At 36.3% G+C, this 16,368-nt stretch overlaps 1 protein-coding gene across 1 annotated transcript in view; it reads right to left on the reverse strand.

Annotated features, from left to right (window-relative positions):
• The window catches only part of IQCM (IQ motif containing M), a 735,830-nt gene that overhangs the window by 594,392 nt on the left and 125,070 nt on the right, over positions 1 to 16,368 (reverse strand). The window contains exons 5-6 of the mRNA XM_042782394.1: positions 14,840 to 14,845; positions 14,494 to 14,536 (exon numbers count right to left, since the gene is read on the reverse strand). Of these exons, the coding sequence (XP_042638328.1) occupies positions 14,494 to 14,536; positions 14,840 to 14,845 (49 nt within the window). The remainder of the gene's footprint in view (positions 1 to 14,493; positions 14,537 to 14,839; positions 14,846 to 16,368) is intronic.

Genomic DNA, 16,368 nt, shown 5'->3' on the forward strand with positions numbered 1-16,368 from the left:
TTTTTTCTTCAATTCTTTCAGCTTGAGAAATGCTGAAAGTGTTCTTCCCTTTTGGTTTTCAAACTCCAGGTCTTTGCACATTTCCTTATAGTAATTGGTTTTGTCTGCTCTAGCTGCTCTTTGAAATCTGTTCAGCTCTTTTATCTTGTCATTTCTTGCATTGGCTTTAGCTACTCTCTGCTCAAGGGCAAGTTTCAGAGTCTCTTCTGTCATCCATTTTGGTCTTCTCTTCCCATCTTGTCTCTATAGTGATCTCTTGCTTTCTTCATGGATAATGTTCTTGATAACGTCCCATAATTCTTCTGGTTTTTGGTCACTGGTGTTCAATGCATCAAATCTATTCTTTAGATGGTCTCTAAATTCAGGAAGGATGTGTTCAAGATCATATTTTGGCACTCTTGGACTTATTTTAATTAACTTCAACTTCAAGTTGAACTTGCTTATGAGCAGTTGATGGTCTGTTCCACAATCAGCTCCTGGCCTGGTTTTGGCTGAAGATATTGAGATTTTCCCTTGCCTCTTGTCACAGATGTAGTCAATCTGATTCCTCTGTGTTCCATCTGGAGAAGTCCACGTGTAGAACCACCCCTTGTGTTGTTGAAAAAAGGTGTTGGCAATGAACAAGTTGTTGGTCTTGCAAAATTCTACTATGTGAGTTCCAGCATCATTTCTGTCACCAAGGCCAAATTTTCCAACTACTGATGATTCGTCTTTGTTTCCAACTTTTGCATTCCAGTCACTAATGATAATTGACACATCCTGATTGCATGTTTGGTCAATTTCAGACTGCAGAAGTTGATAAAAATCTTTAATTTCCTCATCTTTGGCTTTGGTGGTTGTGGCATAAATTTGAATAATAGTCATATTAATGGGTCTTCCTTGTAGGTGTATGGATATTATCCTGTCACTGACAGCATAGTACTTCAGGACAGATCTTGAAACATCCTTTGTGATGATGAATGCCATGCCATTTCTCTTCAAACAGTCATTCCCGGCATAGTAGATCACATGGTTGTCTGATTCAAAATGGCCAAAACCAGTCCATTCCACCTCACTAATGCCAAGGATATATCAATCTTTATGCATTCCATTTCATCTTTGACAACTTCCATTTTTCCTAGATTGATACTTCGTACATTCCATGATCCAATGATTAATGGATGTCTGCAGCTGTTTCTCTCCAATTTGAGTGGTGCCACATCAGCAAATGGAGGTCTCGAAAGCTTTACCTTATCCATAGGACTAAGGCTGGGTTTACATAGATGATGCAGCTCTTTCCCAGTCCTATTTTGAGAGACTTCTAACCTAACCAGACTATTCATAAATTTTCACGGTAATGTGTCAGTGTTTCTTTGCTATTCATAAGGTTTTCACTGGCCAATTCTTTGAGAAGTGGATGGTCTCTTCCTTCTTCCTAGTCTGTCTCAGTCTGTAAACAGGGATGATACCTGTGCACCATGTGCATCCTGCTGGGTTTGAAACATGAGTGGCTCAGCCTCAAAACTCACATCAACATGTCACCATGGTAGGACAAACTGACAGACAAGTTTGTCTCCCTGTCGGAAACCTCTCATACAACCCTTACCTAGGTCCCTGCAGCTGACTGCTCCTCTGTCTAGGTTCTTGGCTTTTAATCCCCTTTCTCATGCTGTCCTGCCCTGCTGCTTTGGACGTGCCTGAGTTCCCTCTCCTCACCTGGATTCCTGTGGCTGACTGCTCCTCTCTCTGGGTTCCTGGCATTTAATCCCCTTTCTCATGCTCTCCTGCCCTACTGCTTTGGGCATGCCTGAGTTCCCTCTAGTCACCTGAATCCCTGTGGCTGACTGCTCCTCTGTCTGGGTTCTTGGCTTTTAATTCCCTTTCTCAAGAGGAATAACCTATGTATAATCAGAATTCCAGAACAGGAAGAGACAGACCACAGAGGAAATATTGAATATTTGTTGGAAGAGAATTTCCCTAATATGATGAAAGATAAGAATATATCTATTCAAGAAGTTCAACAAACACCAAACAGGAGAGACCCTAAAAGAAAGTCACCAAGACATACCATCATCAAATTCATGAAAACCAGAGACAAAGAAAGAATTCTGAAAGCACCGTGTAGAAAACAAAAAGTTACCTGTAAAGGACAACTAATAAGACTAACCTCTGATTTCTCAGCAGAAACCATGCAGGCAAGAAGGCAATGGGATGATATATATAAAACTGGAAGAAAAAAATCTCTAACCAAGAATTATATACCCAGCAAAATTCTCTATCATATAGGGGGTTGAAATTAGGACATTTTAAAAAAGCAGAAACTAAGGGACTTTGTTAAAACAAAACCAGCTTTACAAAAGATGCAAAAGGGAGTCCTCTGGACAGAGAAAAAAACAACTGATGATCAACACACATGACAACATAACCAGAAACCAACTCAATTATGTTGTTGTTGTTAGGTGTTGTCAAGCAGACTCCTACTCAGTGAACCTATGTACAAGAGAACAAAACACTGCCTGTTCTTGTGCCAGCCTCACAATCCTTGTTATACCTGAGCCCATCTTTGCAGCTATTGTGTCAATCCATCTTGTCAAGGGCCTTCCTTTCTATATCTGACACTGCACTTTACCAAACATGGTATCTTTTTCCAGGAATGGTCCCTTCTGACAACATGACTAAAGTAGGTGAGACAAAGACTGGCCATTCTCACTTCCAAGGAGCATTCTAGCTGCACTTCTTTCAGGACACATTTGTTAGTTCTTCTGGCAGTCCATGGTACTTTCAGTATTCTTCACCAACACCACAACTCAAAAGCATCAACTCTTCTTCAGTCTTTCTTATTCATTGTCCAGCTTTCACATGCATACAAAGCTATTGAAAATATCCTGACTTGGGTTAGGCCCACCTTAGTCTTAAAAGAGATATTGTTGCTCTTCAGAACTTTAAAGAAGTTTTTTTTTTTCTTACAGCAGATTTGCCCAGTGCAATATTCTCTGATTTCTTAACTGCTGCTTCCTTGGTGTTGATTACCTTTGACAACTTCAATATTTTCTTCATTTATCATGATGCTTCATATTGGTCCAGTTGTAAAGATTTTCATTTTCTTTATGTTTTCTTTACTGCAGACTATAGTCTTTAATCTTCTTCAGTAAGTGCTTCAAGTCTTCTTCATTTTCAGCAAGCAAAGTTGTGTCATCTACATATTGCAGGTTGTAAATGAGTCTTCCTCCAATCCTGATACCATATTCCTCTTCACATATTCCACCTTCATGGATAATTTGCTCAGCATACAGATTGAACAAGAATGGTGAAAGAATACAACCCTGACATACTCCCCTCTTGATTTTAAACCATGCAGGATCTCCTTGTTCTGTTTAAATGACAACTTCCTGGTCTATATATAGGTTCCTCATGAGTACAATTAAGTGCTCTGCAATTCCCATTCTTCTCAATGTTATCCATAATATGTTATGATCCACAAAGCAAATGCTTTTGCATAGTCAATAAAACACAAGTAAACATCTTTCTGGTATCTCTTGCTTTCAGCCAAGATCCATCTGAAATCAATGATATCTCTCATTGCATATCCTCTTCTGAATCCAGTTTGCATTTCTGGAAGTTCTCTGTCAATACACTGCTGCAAATGTTTTTTTAATTATCTTTAGTAAGATTTTACTTGTGTGTGATATCAATGATATTGTTCGATAATTTTGACATTCTGTGGGATCACCTTTCTTTGGAATTGATACAAACATGAATTTTTTCCAATCAGTTGGCCAGCTACCTGTCTTCCACATTTCTTGATGTAAACAAGTGAGTGCCTCCAGCATGGAATCCATTTGTTGAAACATCTCAATGGGTATTCTGTCAATTCCCAGACCATTGTTCTTTGTCAATTCCTTCAGTGCAGCTTCAACTTCTTCCTTCAATAACATTGGTTCTTGATCATATGCCACCTCCTGAAATGGATGAACATGGATCAATTCTTTTTGGTACAGTATTGTATTCCTTCATCTCCTTTTGATGCTTCCTGCATCATTCAATATTTTGCCCATACTATCTTGAAATATTGCAACTCAAGGCTTCAATGTTTTCTTCAGTTCTTTCAGCTTGAGAAATGCTGAGAGTGTTCTTCCCTCTTGGTTTTCGAACTCCAGATCTTTGCACATTTTATTATAATAATTGATTTTGTCTTCTCAAGCTGCACTTTGAAATCTTCAGTTCAGCTCTTTTATCCTGTCATTTCTTCCATTTGCTTTAGCTACTCTCCATTCAAAAGCAAGTTTCAGAATCTCTTCTGACATCTATTTTGGTCTTTGTTTCCTTTCCTGTCTTTTTAATGACCTTTTGCTTTCTTCATGGATGATGTTCTTGATGTCATCCCACAATTCCTCTGGTTTTCAGCCATTGCTGTTAAATGCATCATATCTATTCTTTAGATACACTGTAAATTCAAGATCTTATTTTGGCTCTGGTGGACTTGTTTTAATTGTCTTCAGTTTCAACTTGAACTTGCATGTTAGTAGTTGATGGTCTGTTCCACAGTCAGTTTCTGGGCTTGTTTTGGCTATGGATATTGAGTTTCTCTGTTGCCTCTTTGCACAGATATACTCAATCTCATTCCTCCGTACCCCACCTACTGAAGTCCCCATGTATAACTGCCATTTATGTTGCTGAAAAAAAGGTTTTTGCAGTGAATAAGCTGTTGGTCTTACAAAAGTCTACCATGCAATCTCCAGCATAATTTTTACCAACAAGGCTATATTTCCCAGCTGTCAGTGATTCTTCTTTGTTTCCAAATTTTGCATTCCAATCACCAGTGATAATGAACACATCTTGATGTTTTGTCAATTTCAGACTGCAGAAGTTGGTAAAATTCTTCAATTTCCTCATCTTTGGCTGTGGTAGTTGGTGCATAAATTTGAATAATAGTCATATTAACTGGTCTTCCTTGTAGGTTCATGGATATTATCCTATCACTGACAGCATTGTACTCCAGGATAGATCTTGAAATATTCTTTGTGACAATGAATGCCACACCATTCCTCCTCAATTTTTCATTCCAGCATAGTAGATCATATGGTTTTCTGATTCAAAATGACCAAAATAGATCCATTTCAGCTCACTAATCCCTAGGATATCTATCTTTATGCATTCCATTTCACTTTTGACAACTTCTAATTTTCCTAGATTCATACTTCATGTATTCCATGTTCTGATAATTAATGGATTTTGGCAGTGGTTTCTTCTCATTTTGAGTCATGCCACAGAAGGAAATGGAGGTCCCAAAAAATTTACTCCATCCACATCATTAACATTGACCCTACTCTGAGGAGACAAGCTCTTCCCCAGTCATATTTTGAGTGCCTTTTGAAATGAGGGGCTCATCTTCCAGCAGTATATTGGACAATGTTTCAGGGCTATTCATAAAGTTTTCCAGTAATATATTAGACAGTGTTTCACTGCTATTCATAAGGCTTTCACTGGCCAATTATTTGAGACATGGATGGTCCCTTCCTTCTTCTGAGTCTGTCTTACTCTGAAAGCTCCACTGAAATCTCTCCACCATGGGTGACCCTGCTGGTTTTTGAAATACCAGTGGTATAGCCTCCAGCCTCAGCAACCTGCAAGCCACCACAGTACGACAAACTGACAGACAAATGGTGGAACCCAATTATAGAAGTATCCAAAGTAAAATGATCTTATAAGACTGTAAACAAGGAATCAGAGACATCAATTGGTAAATGAGGACAACTACAAACCAAACAGAGGGACTAAATAGTGTAGTTAAAGAACTTCTAAAGGGTGAGGAAGTCAAGATAATTGTGAGATAGAACAGACTGTTTCAAAATTGGGAAAGAAAATTATAAATTACAGGGTTACATCAAAGAAAAATAATAAACCTTTGCATCAAAATAAAGAAGAGGACAAGCAAAAATATGTAGCAAATACTAAAACAACAGTGATAAAGAAGATGATAAGATGACTCATAAACAAAAAGAATTCACCACAAAAGACACATAAAAAATGACATTAATAAATTTACACTAGGCAATAATTACATTGAATGTAAATAGATTAAATACATCACCCAAAATACAGAGAATTGCGGACTAGACAAGAAAACATGACCCATCAATATGCTATCTAGAAGAGACTCACTTTAGACACAAAGACAATAATAGATTATAAGTCATGGAAAAAAGATATACAAAGTAAATGGCAACCAAAAGAGCACAAATGTGGCAATATTGATTTTTTTATAAAATATACTTTAACACAAAAATGACCATAAGAGACAAGGAAGGACTTTATATAACGAATAAAGGATCATAAGAACAAAAGGACTTAGCCATATTAAATATCTATGCACCAATTGAAAGAACCCTAAAACACATAAAACAGACTTTAACAGAATTGATGAGACAAACAGATGATTCCACACTAATAGCAGGATACCTTAATACACCACTGGAAAGAAACTCAAGAAGAATGCAGAACTAAAAAAATATGATCAACCAACTTGACCTTATAGACATCTACAGAGCACTCCACCCAACAACAAAATATACATTTTTTTTTCCAGTATACATGGAACATTATCCAGGATAGACCATGTATTAAGCCACAAAGCAAGCCTCGAGAGATTAAAAAACATTAACATACTGCAAAGCACTTCTCAGATCATAATACCATAAAATTAGAAATCAGCACTAAAATGACCAATGCAAAAAGAGCAAACACATGGAAACTGAATAACACTCTCCCAAAAAACAAATGGGTAATAGAAGAAATTAAAAAATGAAATTAAAAAAATTCCTTGAAACAAACAAGAATGAAAACACAACATACCAAAATCTTTGAGACAAAACAAAAGCAATGATCACAGGGCAATTTATAGCAATAGATGCATACATCAAAAAAGAAGAAAGAACCAAAATCAGCACCTTAACCCATCATATCCAACAGTTTGGAAAACAACAGCAAAAAAAAAAAAAAAAAAAACCTACAATAACCAGAAAAGAAATATTGAAGATTCGAGAAGAAAGAAATTAAACAGAAAATAGAAAGACAATAGAAAAAATCAACAAGAGTAGAAGTTGGTTCTTCAAAAAGATTAATAAAATAGACATACCACTGGCAAACTTAACAAAGGAAAAGAAGGAGAAGATGCAAATGACATGAATAAGAAACTAAAGGAGTGATGTCACAATAAAACCAACAGAAATAAAAACAGTAATATGAGGTAATTATGAAGAACTGTACTCCATGGAAGACTGAGCAGTCGACTTCTGTAAAGATTTACTGTTTCAGAAACCCAATGGGGGTCACTACAAGTCAGGATCAACTCTAAGCCAGTGGGTTTGGTTTTGGTTTTTGGTACTCCGACAAATTTGAAAACCTAGAAGAAATGGATAGATTTCTAAAAACACACTACTTACCTAAACTAACACAGACTGAGGTAGAAAACTTGAACAGATCTGTAACAAAAGAAGAAATTGAACAGTTCATAAAAAAATTGCCAACAAAAAAAGGCCTGGGCCAGATGGTTTCACTGGAGAATTCTACCTATCATTCAGAGAAGAGCTGACATCATTCCCACTCAAACTACTCCAGAATATCTTCCCAAATTCATTTTATGAAGCAAGTATAACCCTGATACCAAAACCAGGCAATGACACCACTAGAAAAGAAAACTACAAACCAATATCCTTTGTGACTATAGATGCAAAAATCTTCAACAAAATCCCAGCCAATCAACTCCAACAATATATCAAAAAAATAATACATCATGACCAAGTGGGATTCATACCAGGTATGCAAGAATGTGTAAACATTAGAAAAAACAATCAATGTAATCCATCGTATAAGTAAAAGAAAAGAATCACATGATCATATCAATAGATACAGAAAAGGCATTTGATAAAATCCAATATCCAATCCTGATGAAAACTTTCCAAAAAATAAGAATACTAAAGGGCATATATATAAAACCAACAGCCAACTTTATTCTCAATGGAGACAGATTGAAGCCATTCTTTTTTGAACAAGAATGATACAAGGATGCCCTCTACCTCCACTTCTAGTCAACATGGTATTAGAAATTCTAGCTAGGGCAATAAGGCAAGAAAGGGAAATCAAAAGCACCCACATTGATAAAGAAAAAAGTAAAACTATCTGTATTTGCAGATGATATGGTCACAGGGATTGTGGGGCTGGCATGGGATAGGGCAGTGTTTTGTTCTGCTGTGCATGGGGTCGCTATGAGTCGGAAATGACTCGACGGCACTTAACAACAACAACAACAACATGTTCATATTTATGGAAAACCCAAGAGACTCAGCAAGAAAATTATTAGAACTTATTTAAAGACTTAGCATAGTAGCAAGTTTCAAGATCAACATACAAAAATCAGTTGGATTCCTCTATGCCAGCAAAGAGGTCTATGAAAAGGAAATTAATAACATTCACAATAGCTACCAAAAAGATAAGATACATGGGAATAAATCTTACCAGGAATACAAAAGACCTATACAAAGAAAACTACAAAACACTACTTCAAAAAACTGTAAGAGATCTACATAAATGTAAGAACATGTCATGCTCATGGATAGGAACATTGAACATTGTGAAAATGTAAATACTACCCAAAGCTATCTATACATTCAAAGCAAACCCAATCCAGATTCCATTAACATTCCTTAATGACATGGAAAAAACAATCAGTAATTTTATATGGAAAGGAAAAGGACCTCAGATAAGGAAAACGCTGCTAAAGAAGAAGAACAAAGTAGGAGATCTCACACTCCCAGATCTCAAAACCTTCTACACAGCCACTGTTGTCAAAAGAGCCTGGTATTGGTACAATGACAGACACATCAATGGAACATAAATGAGAACCCAGTAATTGATCCACTGACCTAGGGTCAGTGGATCTTTCACAAAGTTCTGAAGTACATTCAATAGGGATGAGAAAGTCTCTTTCACAAATGGTGCTGGTACAACTAGATATCCATTTGCAGAAAAATGAAACAAGATCCGTACCTCACACCATACACAAAAACGAACTCCAGATGGATCAAAGGCCTAAATGTGAAACCTAAAACTATAAAGTTCATCAAAGAAAAAATAGGAACAAGCTTAGGGTTCCTAATTTGCAGCATAAATAGACTATCAAGCTTATCAAGATGTACAAACAGCAGAATATAAATTAGGTTATTGGGACCTTCTGATAATTAAATTCTTATGTGTATCAAAAGACTTCTCCAAAGAGTTAAAAGAGAACCTACAGAATGGGAAAAAATATTCAGCAATGACATATTGGACAAAGGACTTATTGCTAAAATTTATAGAAAACTCCAACACTTCAACATCAAAAGACAAACAATCCAATTAAACAATGGGCAAGAAATATGAACAGACACTTCACCAAAGAAGATATTCAGGCACCACACAAACACATGAAGAAATGTTCATGATCACATACATTACAAAAGTAACAGAGGACAAGGTTAGAGTACCTTCTCAGAGACAACCAAACATCTTGAGAGAGAGAATCACAAGGCCTATGGGCTTGGCACCATAGCTTTGGGGGACATCATGCTCAATTGGCACAACATAGTATATAAAAATCTTGTTCTACATCCTACTTTGGTGAGTAGTGAGTAGGGTCTTAAAAGCTTTCAAATGGCCATCTAAGATGCAACTATTGGTCTCTTCTCATCTGAAACAAAGAAGTGTGAAGAAAATCAAAGTCATTTGGAAACAATTAGTCCAAAGATATGATAGACCATGAGGACCTCAGCCTTCATGACCCTAAGACCAGAAGAACTAGATGGTACCTGCCTACCAGTGCCAACCACTTGGGAAGGGATCAAAATTGGAGATCCTGGTTAGAGTGGAAGGAAAAATGTGGGGAAAAAAAATGACCAGAATTACTGGTCAGATAGAGACTGGTGGAACCTCTGAGACTATGGCCTCAGGTTATCCTTAGGGCCTAGAAATGGACTCACTTCCATGGATTGGCTCTCAGTCCAACAGTAGAAAAGCCAACATGCAGAATACCTAACCTAGGGAGATGCAGTCCCTAAGATCAATCAGCCATGATATATCAGAGGGGCAGCATTCACATAGAAAGAAAACTGGACAGACAGGAATGCATAGATAAGAAGGGCACAGGGAGTGAGTAGTCACAGGGAGGAGAAGGAAGGAGAGTTTTTTATGATTTGGAATTCTAATCAGGGGCATGAAATGAAATGTGCATGAACTGTTGAATGTCAAATAAATCTGCTTTGTAAAGTTACACCCAAAGCACAAATAAAAAAAAAAAAAAAAAAGAAAGAAATGTTCACAATCATTAGGCGTTAGAGAGATGCAAATCAAAACAACCATGAAATACCATCGCACCCCAGCATTAATAGCAAAGTTCAACAAGACAGAAAATAACAAATGCTGGCAAGGATGTGGAGAGATTGGGACTCTCATACACTGCTGGTGGAACTGTAAAATGATACAACCACTATGGTAATTGGTATGACACTTCCTTAAAAAGTTGGAAATAGAAATAGATTTGATCTAGCAATCCCATTACTAGGTATATGTCCTAAAGAAGTGAAAGGCAGAACACAAACTGATATATGCACACCCATGTTTATTGCAGCACTATTCACAGTAGTAAAGATATGGAAATAACCTAAGTGTCCATCAACTGAGGAATGGATAAACAAACTGTGGTACATACAGAGAATGGAATACTAAGTAACACTAAGGGATAATGTAGAATCTGTAAAACACTGCATAATGTGAACAAACTTGGAGACATTATGCTCAGTGAAATAACTCAATCACAGAAGGACAAATATTGTATTAGTTCACTACTGTAAAAAGTCAAGGAAAAGTTTATATATTGAAGGAAACTTTCTTTTTGGTTACCAGGGATGGGAGGAGAGGGGAGGCTAAATTCCTCATTAGGTTAAAAATAAATTTAAATATATGTTGTTGTTGTTATTTGCCATCGAGTCGGCCCCAACTCCTAGCGACCCCTCCTTGGGTTTCCGAGGCAGTTATCACTATGGAAGTAGGATTGCCCAACCTTCCTTCCGAGGAGTGGCTGGTGGGTTTGAACCGCCAGCCTCCTGGTTAGCAGTCAAGTGCCTTAGGCACTATGCTACCAGAGCTCCCAATTTATATATAATATAATATATATATATATATATAAGCTTTGGTAGCGTAGTGCCTAAGGCACTTGACTGCTTACCAGAAGCTGGCAGTTCAAACCCACCAGCCACTCTTCAGAAGGAAGGTGGGCAATCTACTTCTGTAGTGATACTACCTCGGAAACCCAAGAAGGGATCGCTATGAGTTAGGTACAACTTGACAGCACATAACAACAGTGTATATATGTATATACCAAAGATTATTAGTGATGACCAAGGATAGGAGAGATGAGGGGAGAGGGAAAGCTTTTGTTAGCAGGGCATTGGGCTTATGATAATAATGGTAGAATATTTTGCAAAAGGATAGCAATAATGTTGGCATAACATGAAAAATGTCATCAATGTCCCTGTAAATGGGGAAGTTGTTATGTTGGTGAATGTCTTGTTGTGTATGTTTTTACCACAATAAAATAATAAAAGAAATTGCTGAATATATCCCTCCTTAATTTAGAGACCATCTAAAGAATAGATGTGATGCACTGAACACCAATGACTGAAAACCAGAAGAATTGTGGGATGACATCAAGAACATCATCTGTGAAGAAAGCAAAAGGTCATTAAAAAGACAGGAAAGGAAGAAAAGACCAAAATGGATGTCAGAAGAGACTCTGAAACTTGTCCTTGAATGAAAAGTAGCTAAAGCAAATGGAAGAAATGACAAGATAAAAGATATGAAAAGAAGATTTCAAAGAGCAGCTTGAGAAGACAAAGTCAATTATTATAATGAAATGTACAAAAACATTGGGTTGGAAAGCCAAAAGAGAAGAACATACTTGGCATTTTCTCAAGCTGAAATAACTGAAGAAAAATTCAAGCCTCAAGTTGCAATATTGAAAGATTCTATGGGGAAAATATTGAATGATGCAGGAAACATCAAAAGAAGATGGAAGGAATACAGAAAGTCATTGTACCAAAAAGAATTGTTGATGCATTTGAAATTGTGGTGTTGGTGAAGAATATTGAGTGTACTATGGACTGAAAGAAGGACCAACAAATCTATCTTGCAGGAAGTACAGCCAGAATATTGTTTAGCAATGAGAATGGCCACACTTCTTCACTCATACTTTGATTATATTGTCAAAAGGAACAGTCCCTGGAAAAGGATATCATGCTGGGTAAAGTAGAGGGTCAGTGAAAAAGCAGAAGACCCTCAAAGAGATGGACTGATACAGTGGCTGCAACAATGGGCTTAACCATAGCAATGACTATGAAAATGGAGCAGAATTGGGCAGTGTTTCACCCTCCTGCACATTCATTTGATATGCTCAGAACTGATTTGAGAGCACTTAACAATAACAACATGATGTTCTGGCACTATGGTAGATGTGCAAAGCCCTTAGCTTACACAAATTTATGGTTCCATTAGTAGACATTTTCAATACTGAAGCAGAACATTTTTGAATGGGGAGAATCTAGCAAATCTCAAAACAAAGCATCAAGGGGACTTACAATTCATCCAGGCTTGCACTTAAATTTTACCATGATATGTAGCTAAAACCTGGTATTCTCTAGACAAGTACTTTAGAAAGCTTGTCTGCCTTTTGTTTAATGGTAAATAAACCATGCTCAAACGCCTGTATAGTAATTTCCATGCATTTGAAACCAGAAGACTTACATGCATTTCTACATTCACTCTAAAGTCCTAAGAATTACTGAACCCCTCACTGAACTAAGAAGATTTTCTACAAAATGAAGACTCTTAAGATTTATCTGAGGTTTATGGTATTTAAAGCAGAGGCTTTTATCAACACTTAGATGAGCTTAGAAATACATTAAGTTTCACAGAATGAGTAGAATTTGTGAAATAGTTAGAAGATTCCAAGGTTATAAGGTTTCAGGATTATATCTACTAAAAGTATTACTCCCATAGTATCTTACGCCTTGTGAAAAATATTTGCCATTATTAACTTTCTCACATATTCCCTTAATTGCCAGACTCAGCTGTGACCCACACAGTTATTCCATTATCCTAGTCCCCCAAATGAGTCGATCAAGCCTTAAAATAATTCAAACTATAGTGTGAAATAGCAATAAAATTTTAAGCTGGTCAACTGCACGTTTTCTAGGTTTGAACATTATATTCACTAATGTTAATAGTTTTGGTGAATATTGGTTAGGTTAATGAAAGTGTGTTTAATAGATTTTGAAGTTGTAAGGAATTTTCCACTTGATGCTTGAATTCCTTCTGTAAAAAGCCAATTAAAAGCTGGAAAAATTGTAGTGGGATAAAGAACATTTTATGAAAAATTTCCTTCCAAACCCAAAGAGGAGTTTATTCTGCAAACTTTCAAAACCAATCAAAGTTCCACTCTATATGAAGAGTTTTCTCTTAAGGATATCCTGCAACTAGAGAACATATGTAATAAGTTTAAAAAGAAGGAAAACTACAAAAAAAAAATAGTTTATTTGAATCAATAGCCCCCTAGGTCTTCAAGCAGTGCTCTAGGTTCCAGAGAGTTTCTCAATCACACTTAAGGGATTATAAAGAATCATAAACATTTTATTTTGAAGAACTATGCATTTTAAAAAAGAAATAAAACACTATAACTCAACTATTTGAAAAACCAAACTCAATGCCACTGCGACGATTCTGACTCACAGTGACACCCACTGGGTTTCCAAGGCTGTAAATCTTTATGGAAGTAGATTGCCTTATTGTCCTTCTGCAGAGCAGCTGGTGAGTTTGAACCACTGATCTGGCAAACGCAAAAAGCAGCCAAATGCCTTATCCACTGCACCACCAAAAGTCTGTTTCCAAACCATAAACTTAGATCTTTTAACTCAACTATGTTGTTGTTGCTATGTGCCCTCGAGTTGGATCCAACTCATAGCGACCTCTCCTTGGGTTTCCGAGGCAGTATCACTACAGAAGTAGATTGCTCAAACTTCCTACCGAGGAGTGGCTGGTGGGTTTGAACCATCAGCCTTCTGGTTAGCAGTCAAGTGCCTTAGGCACTACACTATAGGGAAACTTTAAAAATTATGAGAATCTATCTTTATAATTTCCTGTAACCTTTCATATCCTCATATACCCACATACACAATCCAGTCTCTCAAGTTCAAAAAGGGAGTGGAAAATTAGTTATCGGTGATTATTTCCAAAATCACTTTATCTTTTGACAAAGTATTTAAAATGAAATATAAAGGAAATAACTCTGTTCAGTACTAGCTCTTTGTGTTTGCATTTTAGATGAATGTAAAATAATGAAAGACACAGGGTTGTAACCAACAGTATGCTGAAAGACTCACCACTTTCCTTCAATAGCCCCACCATGGAAGAAGAAGTCATGGGCCATACTGGCAAGCCAAGATGCACAGGGAAGGCATATGAATCCAAAAATCTGTTTCCAAAGCATAAAGTTAGATCTTTGAGTAATTTAATATTCCCTATTTTGTAATTCAAGCTTTTAAGACTAATGTTTTAAGATTATATGCTAGTCACTGAGAGAAAACCACCTATCTCCTGCCCACAGATGCTGTACATGTTTCACTTTCATTTGGTAGGCCCGGGTATAAGTATTTATTTTTGAATACAAACAAAACACCAAATTTGTCTAACTCTTAGAATGGATGATAAATGGAAATATTTGCTTCTTGAATGTTTTCCACCCTATAAAAATCAGGAAAATGAACAAAATTTGTACCTATTTCTTCACTGTTTTGCAAGAGATTTTAAGCAACATATTTTCCTGTCATGACTTAGGGATTTTCAACAAAAGGAGGTAAATTAAAAATCAGGAACCATCTACAAACTTTAGAAAATGCACATAAACAAAAAGAAGAAAATAAAAATCACTCCTAATCTTAAAACTCTGATATTGTAGTAATAATTTCAAAACTTTACTATATGAAACACTATTGTAAACTCTCTACATGCATTACCTAATTTAATCTTCACCACAACTCTCTGGGGCATTTACTGTTATTATGCCTATTATATAGATGAAGAAACTAAGACATTTAGGAATTAAGTAGTGTATTATTCAGGTAAATCCAGCTGCAAAGATGTGCAGCCAAGATTTGAACCAGGCAATAACTTTTCAGAAGCTAAATTCCTTATTACTTCTTTATACTGACTCCATTTATCACAGACAGCTGTGTAGTGTACCTCATACTTTTCTATGCTCATGTGAATTTTTAATGTTTTTCACTTAATAATATATTGTGAATAGCTTTCTTTGTAAATGTGTAGAGATATTCATTGCTATTTTAGTCCATTACATAGCATTCCATTGTATTGAGTTAATATACAACTGGATTCTTTACCAATCTCCTTTTGCTTGATATTTTGATTGTTTCTACTTATTTGTTATTCACAAGCAAGGATGAAAATCTTTGAACATTAATATTTGTGCACCTGTACAATTATTTTCTTCTCTTAGTATAAATACCTAGAAATAGAATTGCTGAGTCAAGTGTTATATAAAGTTTTAGAATTTTAAAACAATTTGACATTATCCCACCAAAAAAAACTAGTCTATGAAGGAGAGAATGTGACAGTTCCATTCAGAGTTTTACTATGTGGCCCATAGTGAGCACTCAATAGATACTTAAAATTAATGACTGACTTATAGGATCTATTAGGATAACTACTCCTGCAGTCATGCCCATGGAGTTGGCCAAAGGACTGAGTATATCACTTAAATTGTGTCAAGGGAAAATATGAGAGGCTTGAGAATGAAGACAGCTTTGCAAAATTCCCTTTGAAATCCTAGAATTTATTTGTTACACCACCAAGAATGGGCCAAGATAAACTGATCTTTGTATTGCTTTCTAGTATCTAGTCTGTGACTAACTACTATTTAACCTCCAAATTCAAATTATTTATTGCATTTTGTTCAATGATTCCTGAAAGATTACAATAGATGCACATCTCAATTCATCCATTTATGCGAAATATTTTACAAACATTAAGGTGAAATGGTAGATGTGCTTCAATATAATGTGAAATTCCATGAGAAATTCTATCATTATTTTAAAATATTCTCATGATCTGTAATATTCTGATCAGAATAACCTAACTACAAATTTGTCAAGGTATTTCTTTGTTTATGTGTTCATTTGGAAAGAATCTACTGGCTACGGAGTTGGGTTGGCTGTAATCTTTACAGAAGCCAATTGCCAGGCCTGGACCTTCTGTGGTACCATTGGGTGGATGCGAACCAGCAAGCTT

This window comes from Orycteropus afer, unplaced genomic scaffold (genome assembly GCF_000298275.1).
Source record: "Orycteropus afer afer isolate SDZICR_OR568_19922 unplaced genomic scaffold, OryAfe1.0 scaffold00297, whole genome shotgun sequence".
Lineage (NCBI taxonomy): Eukaryota > Metazoa > Chordata > Mammalia > Tubulidentata > Orycteropodidae > Orycteropus > Orycteropus afer.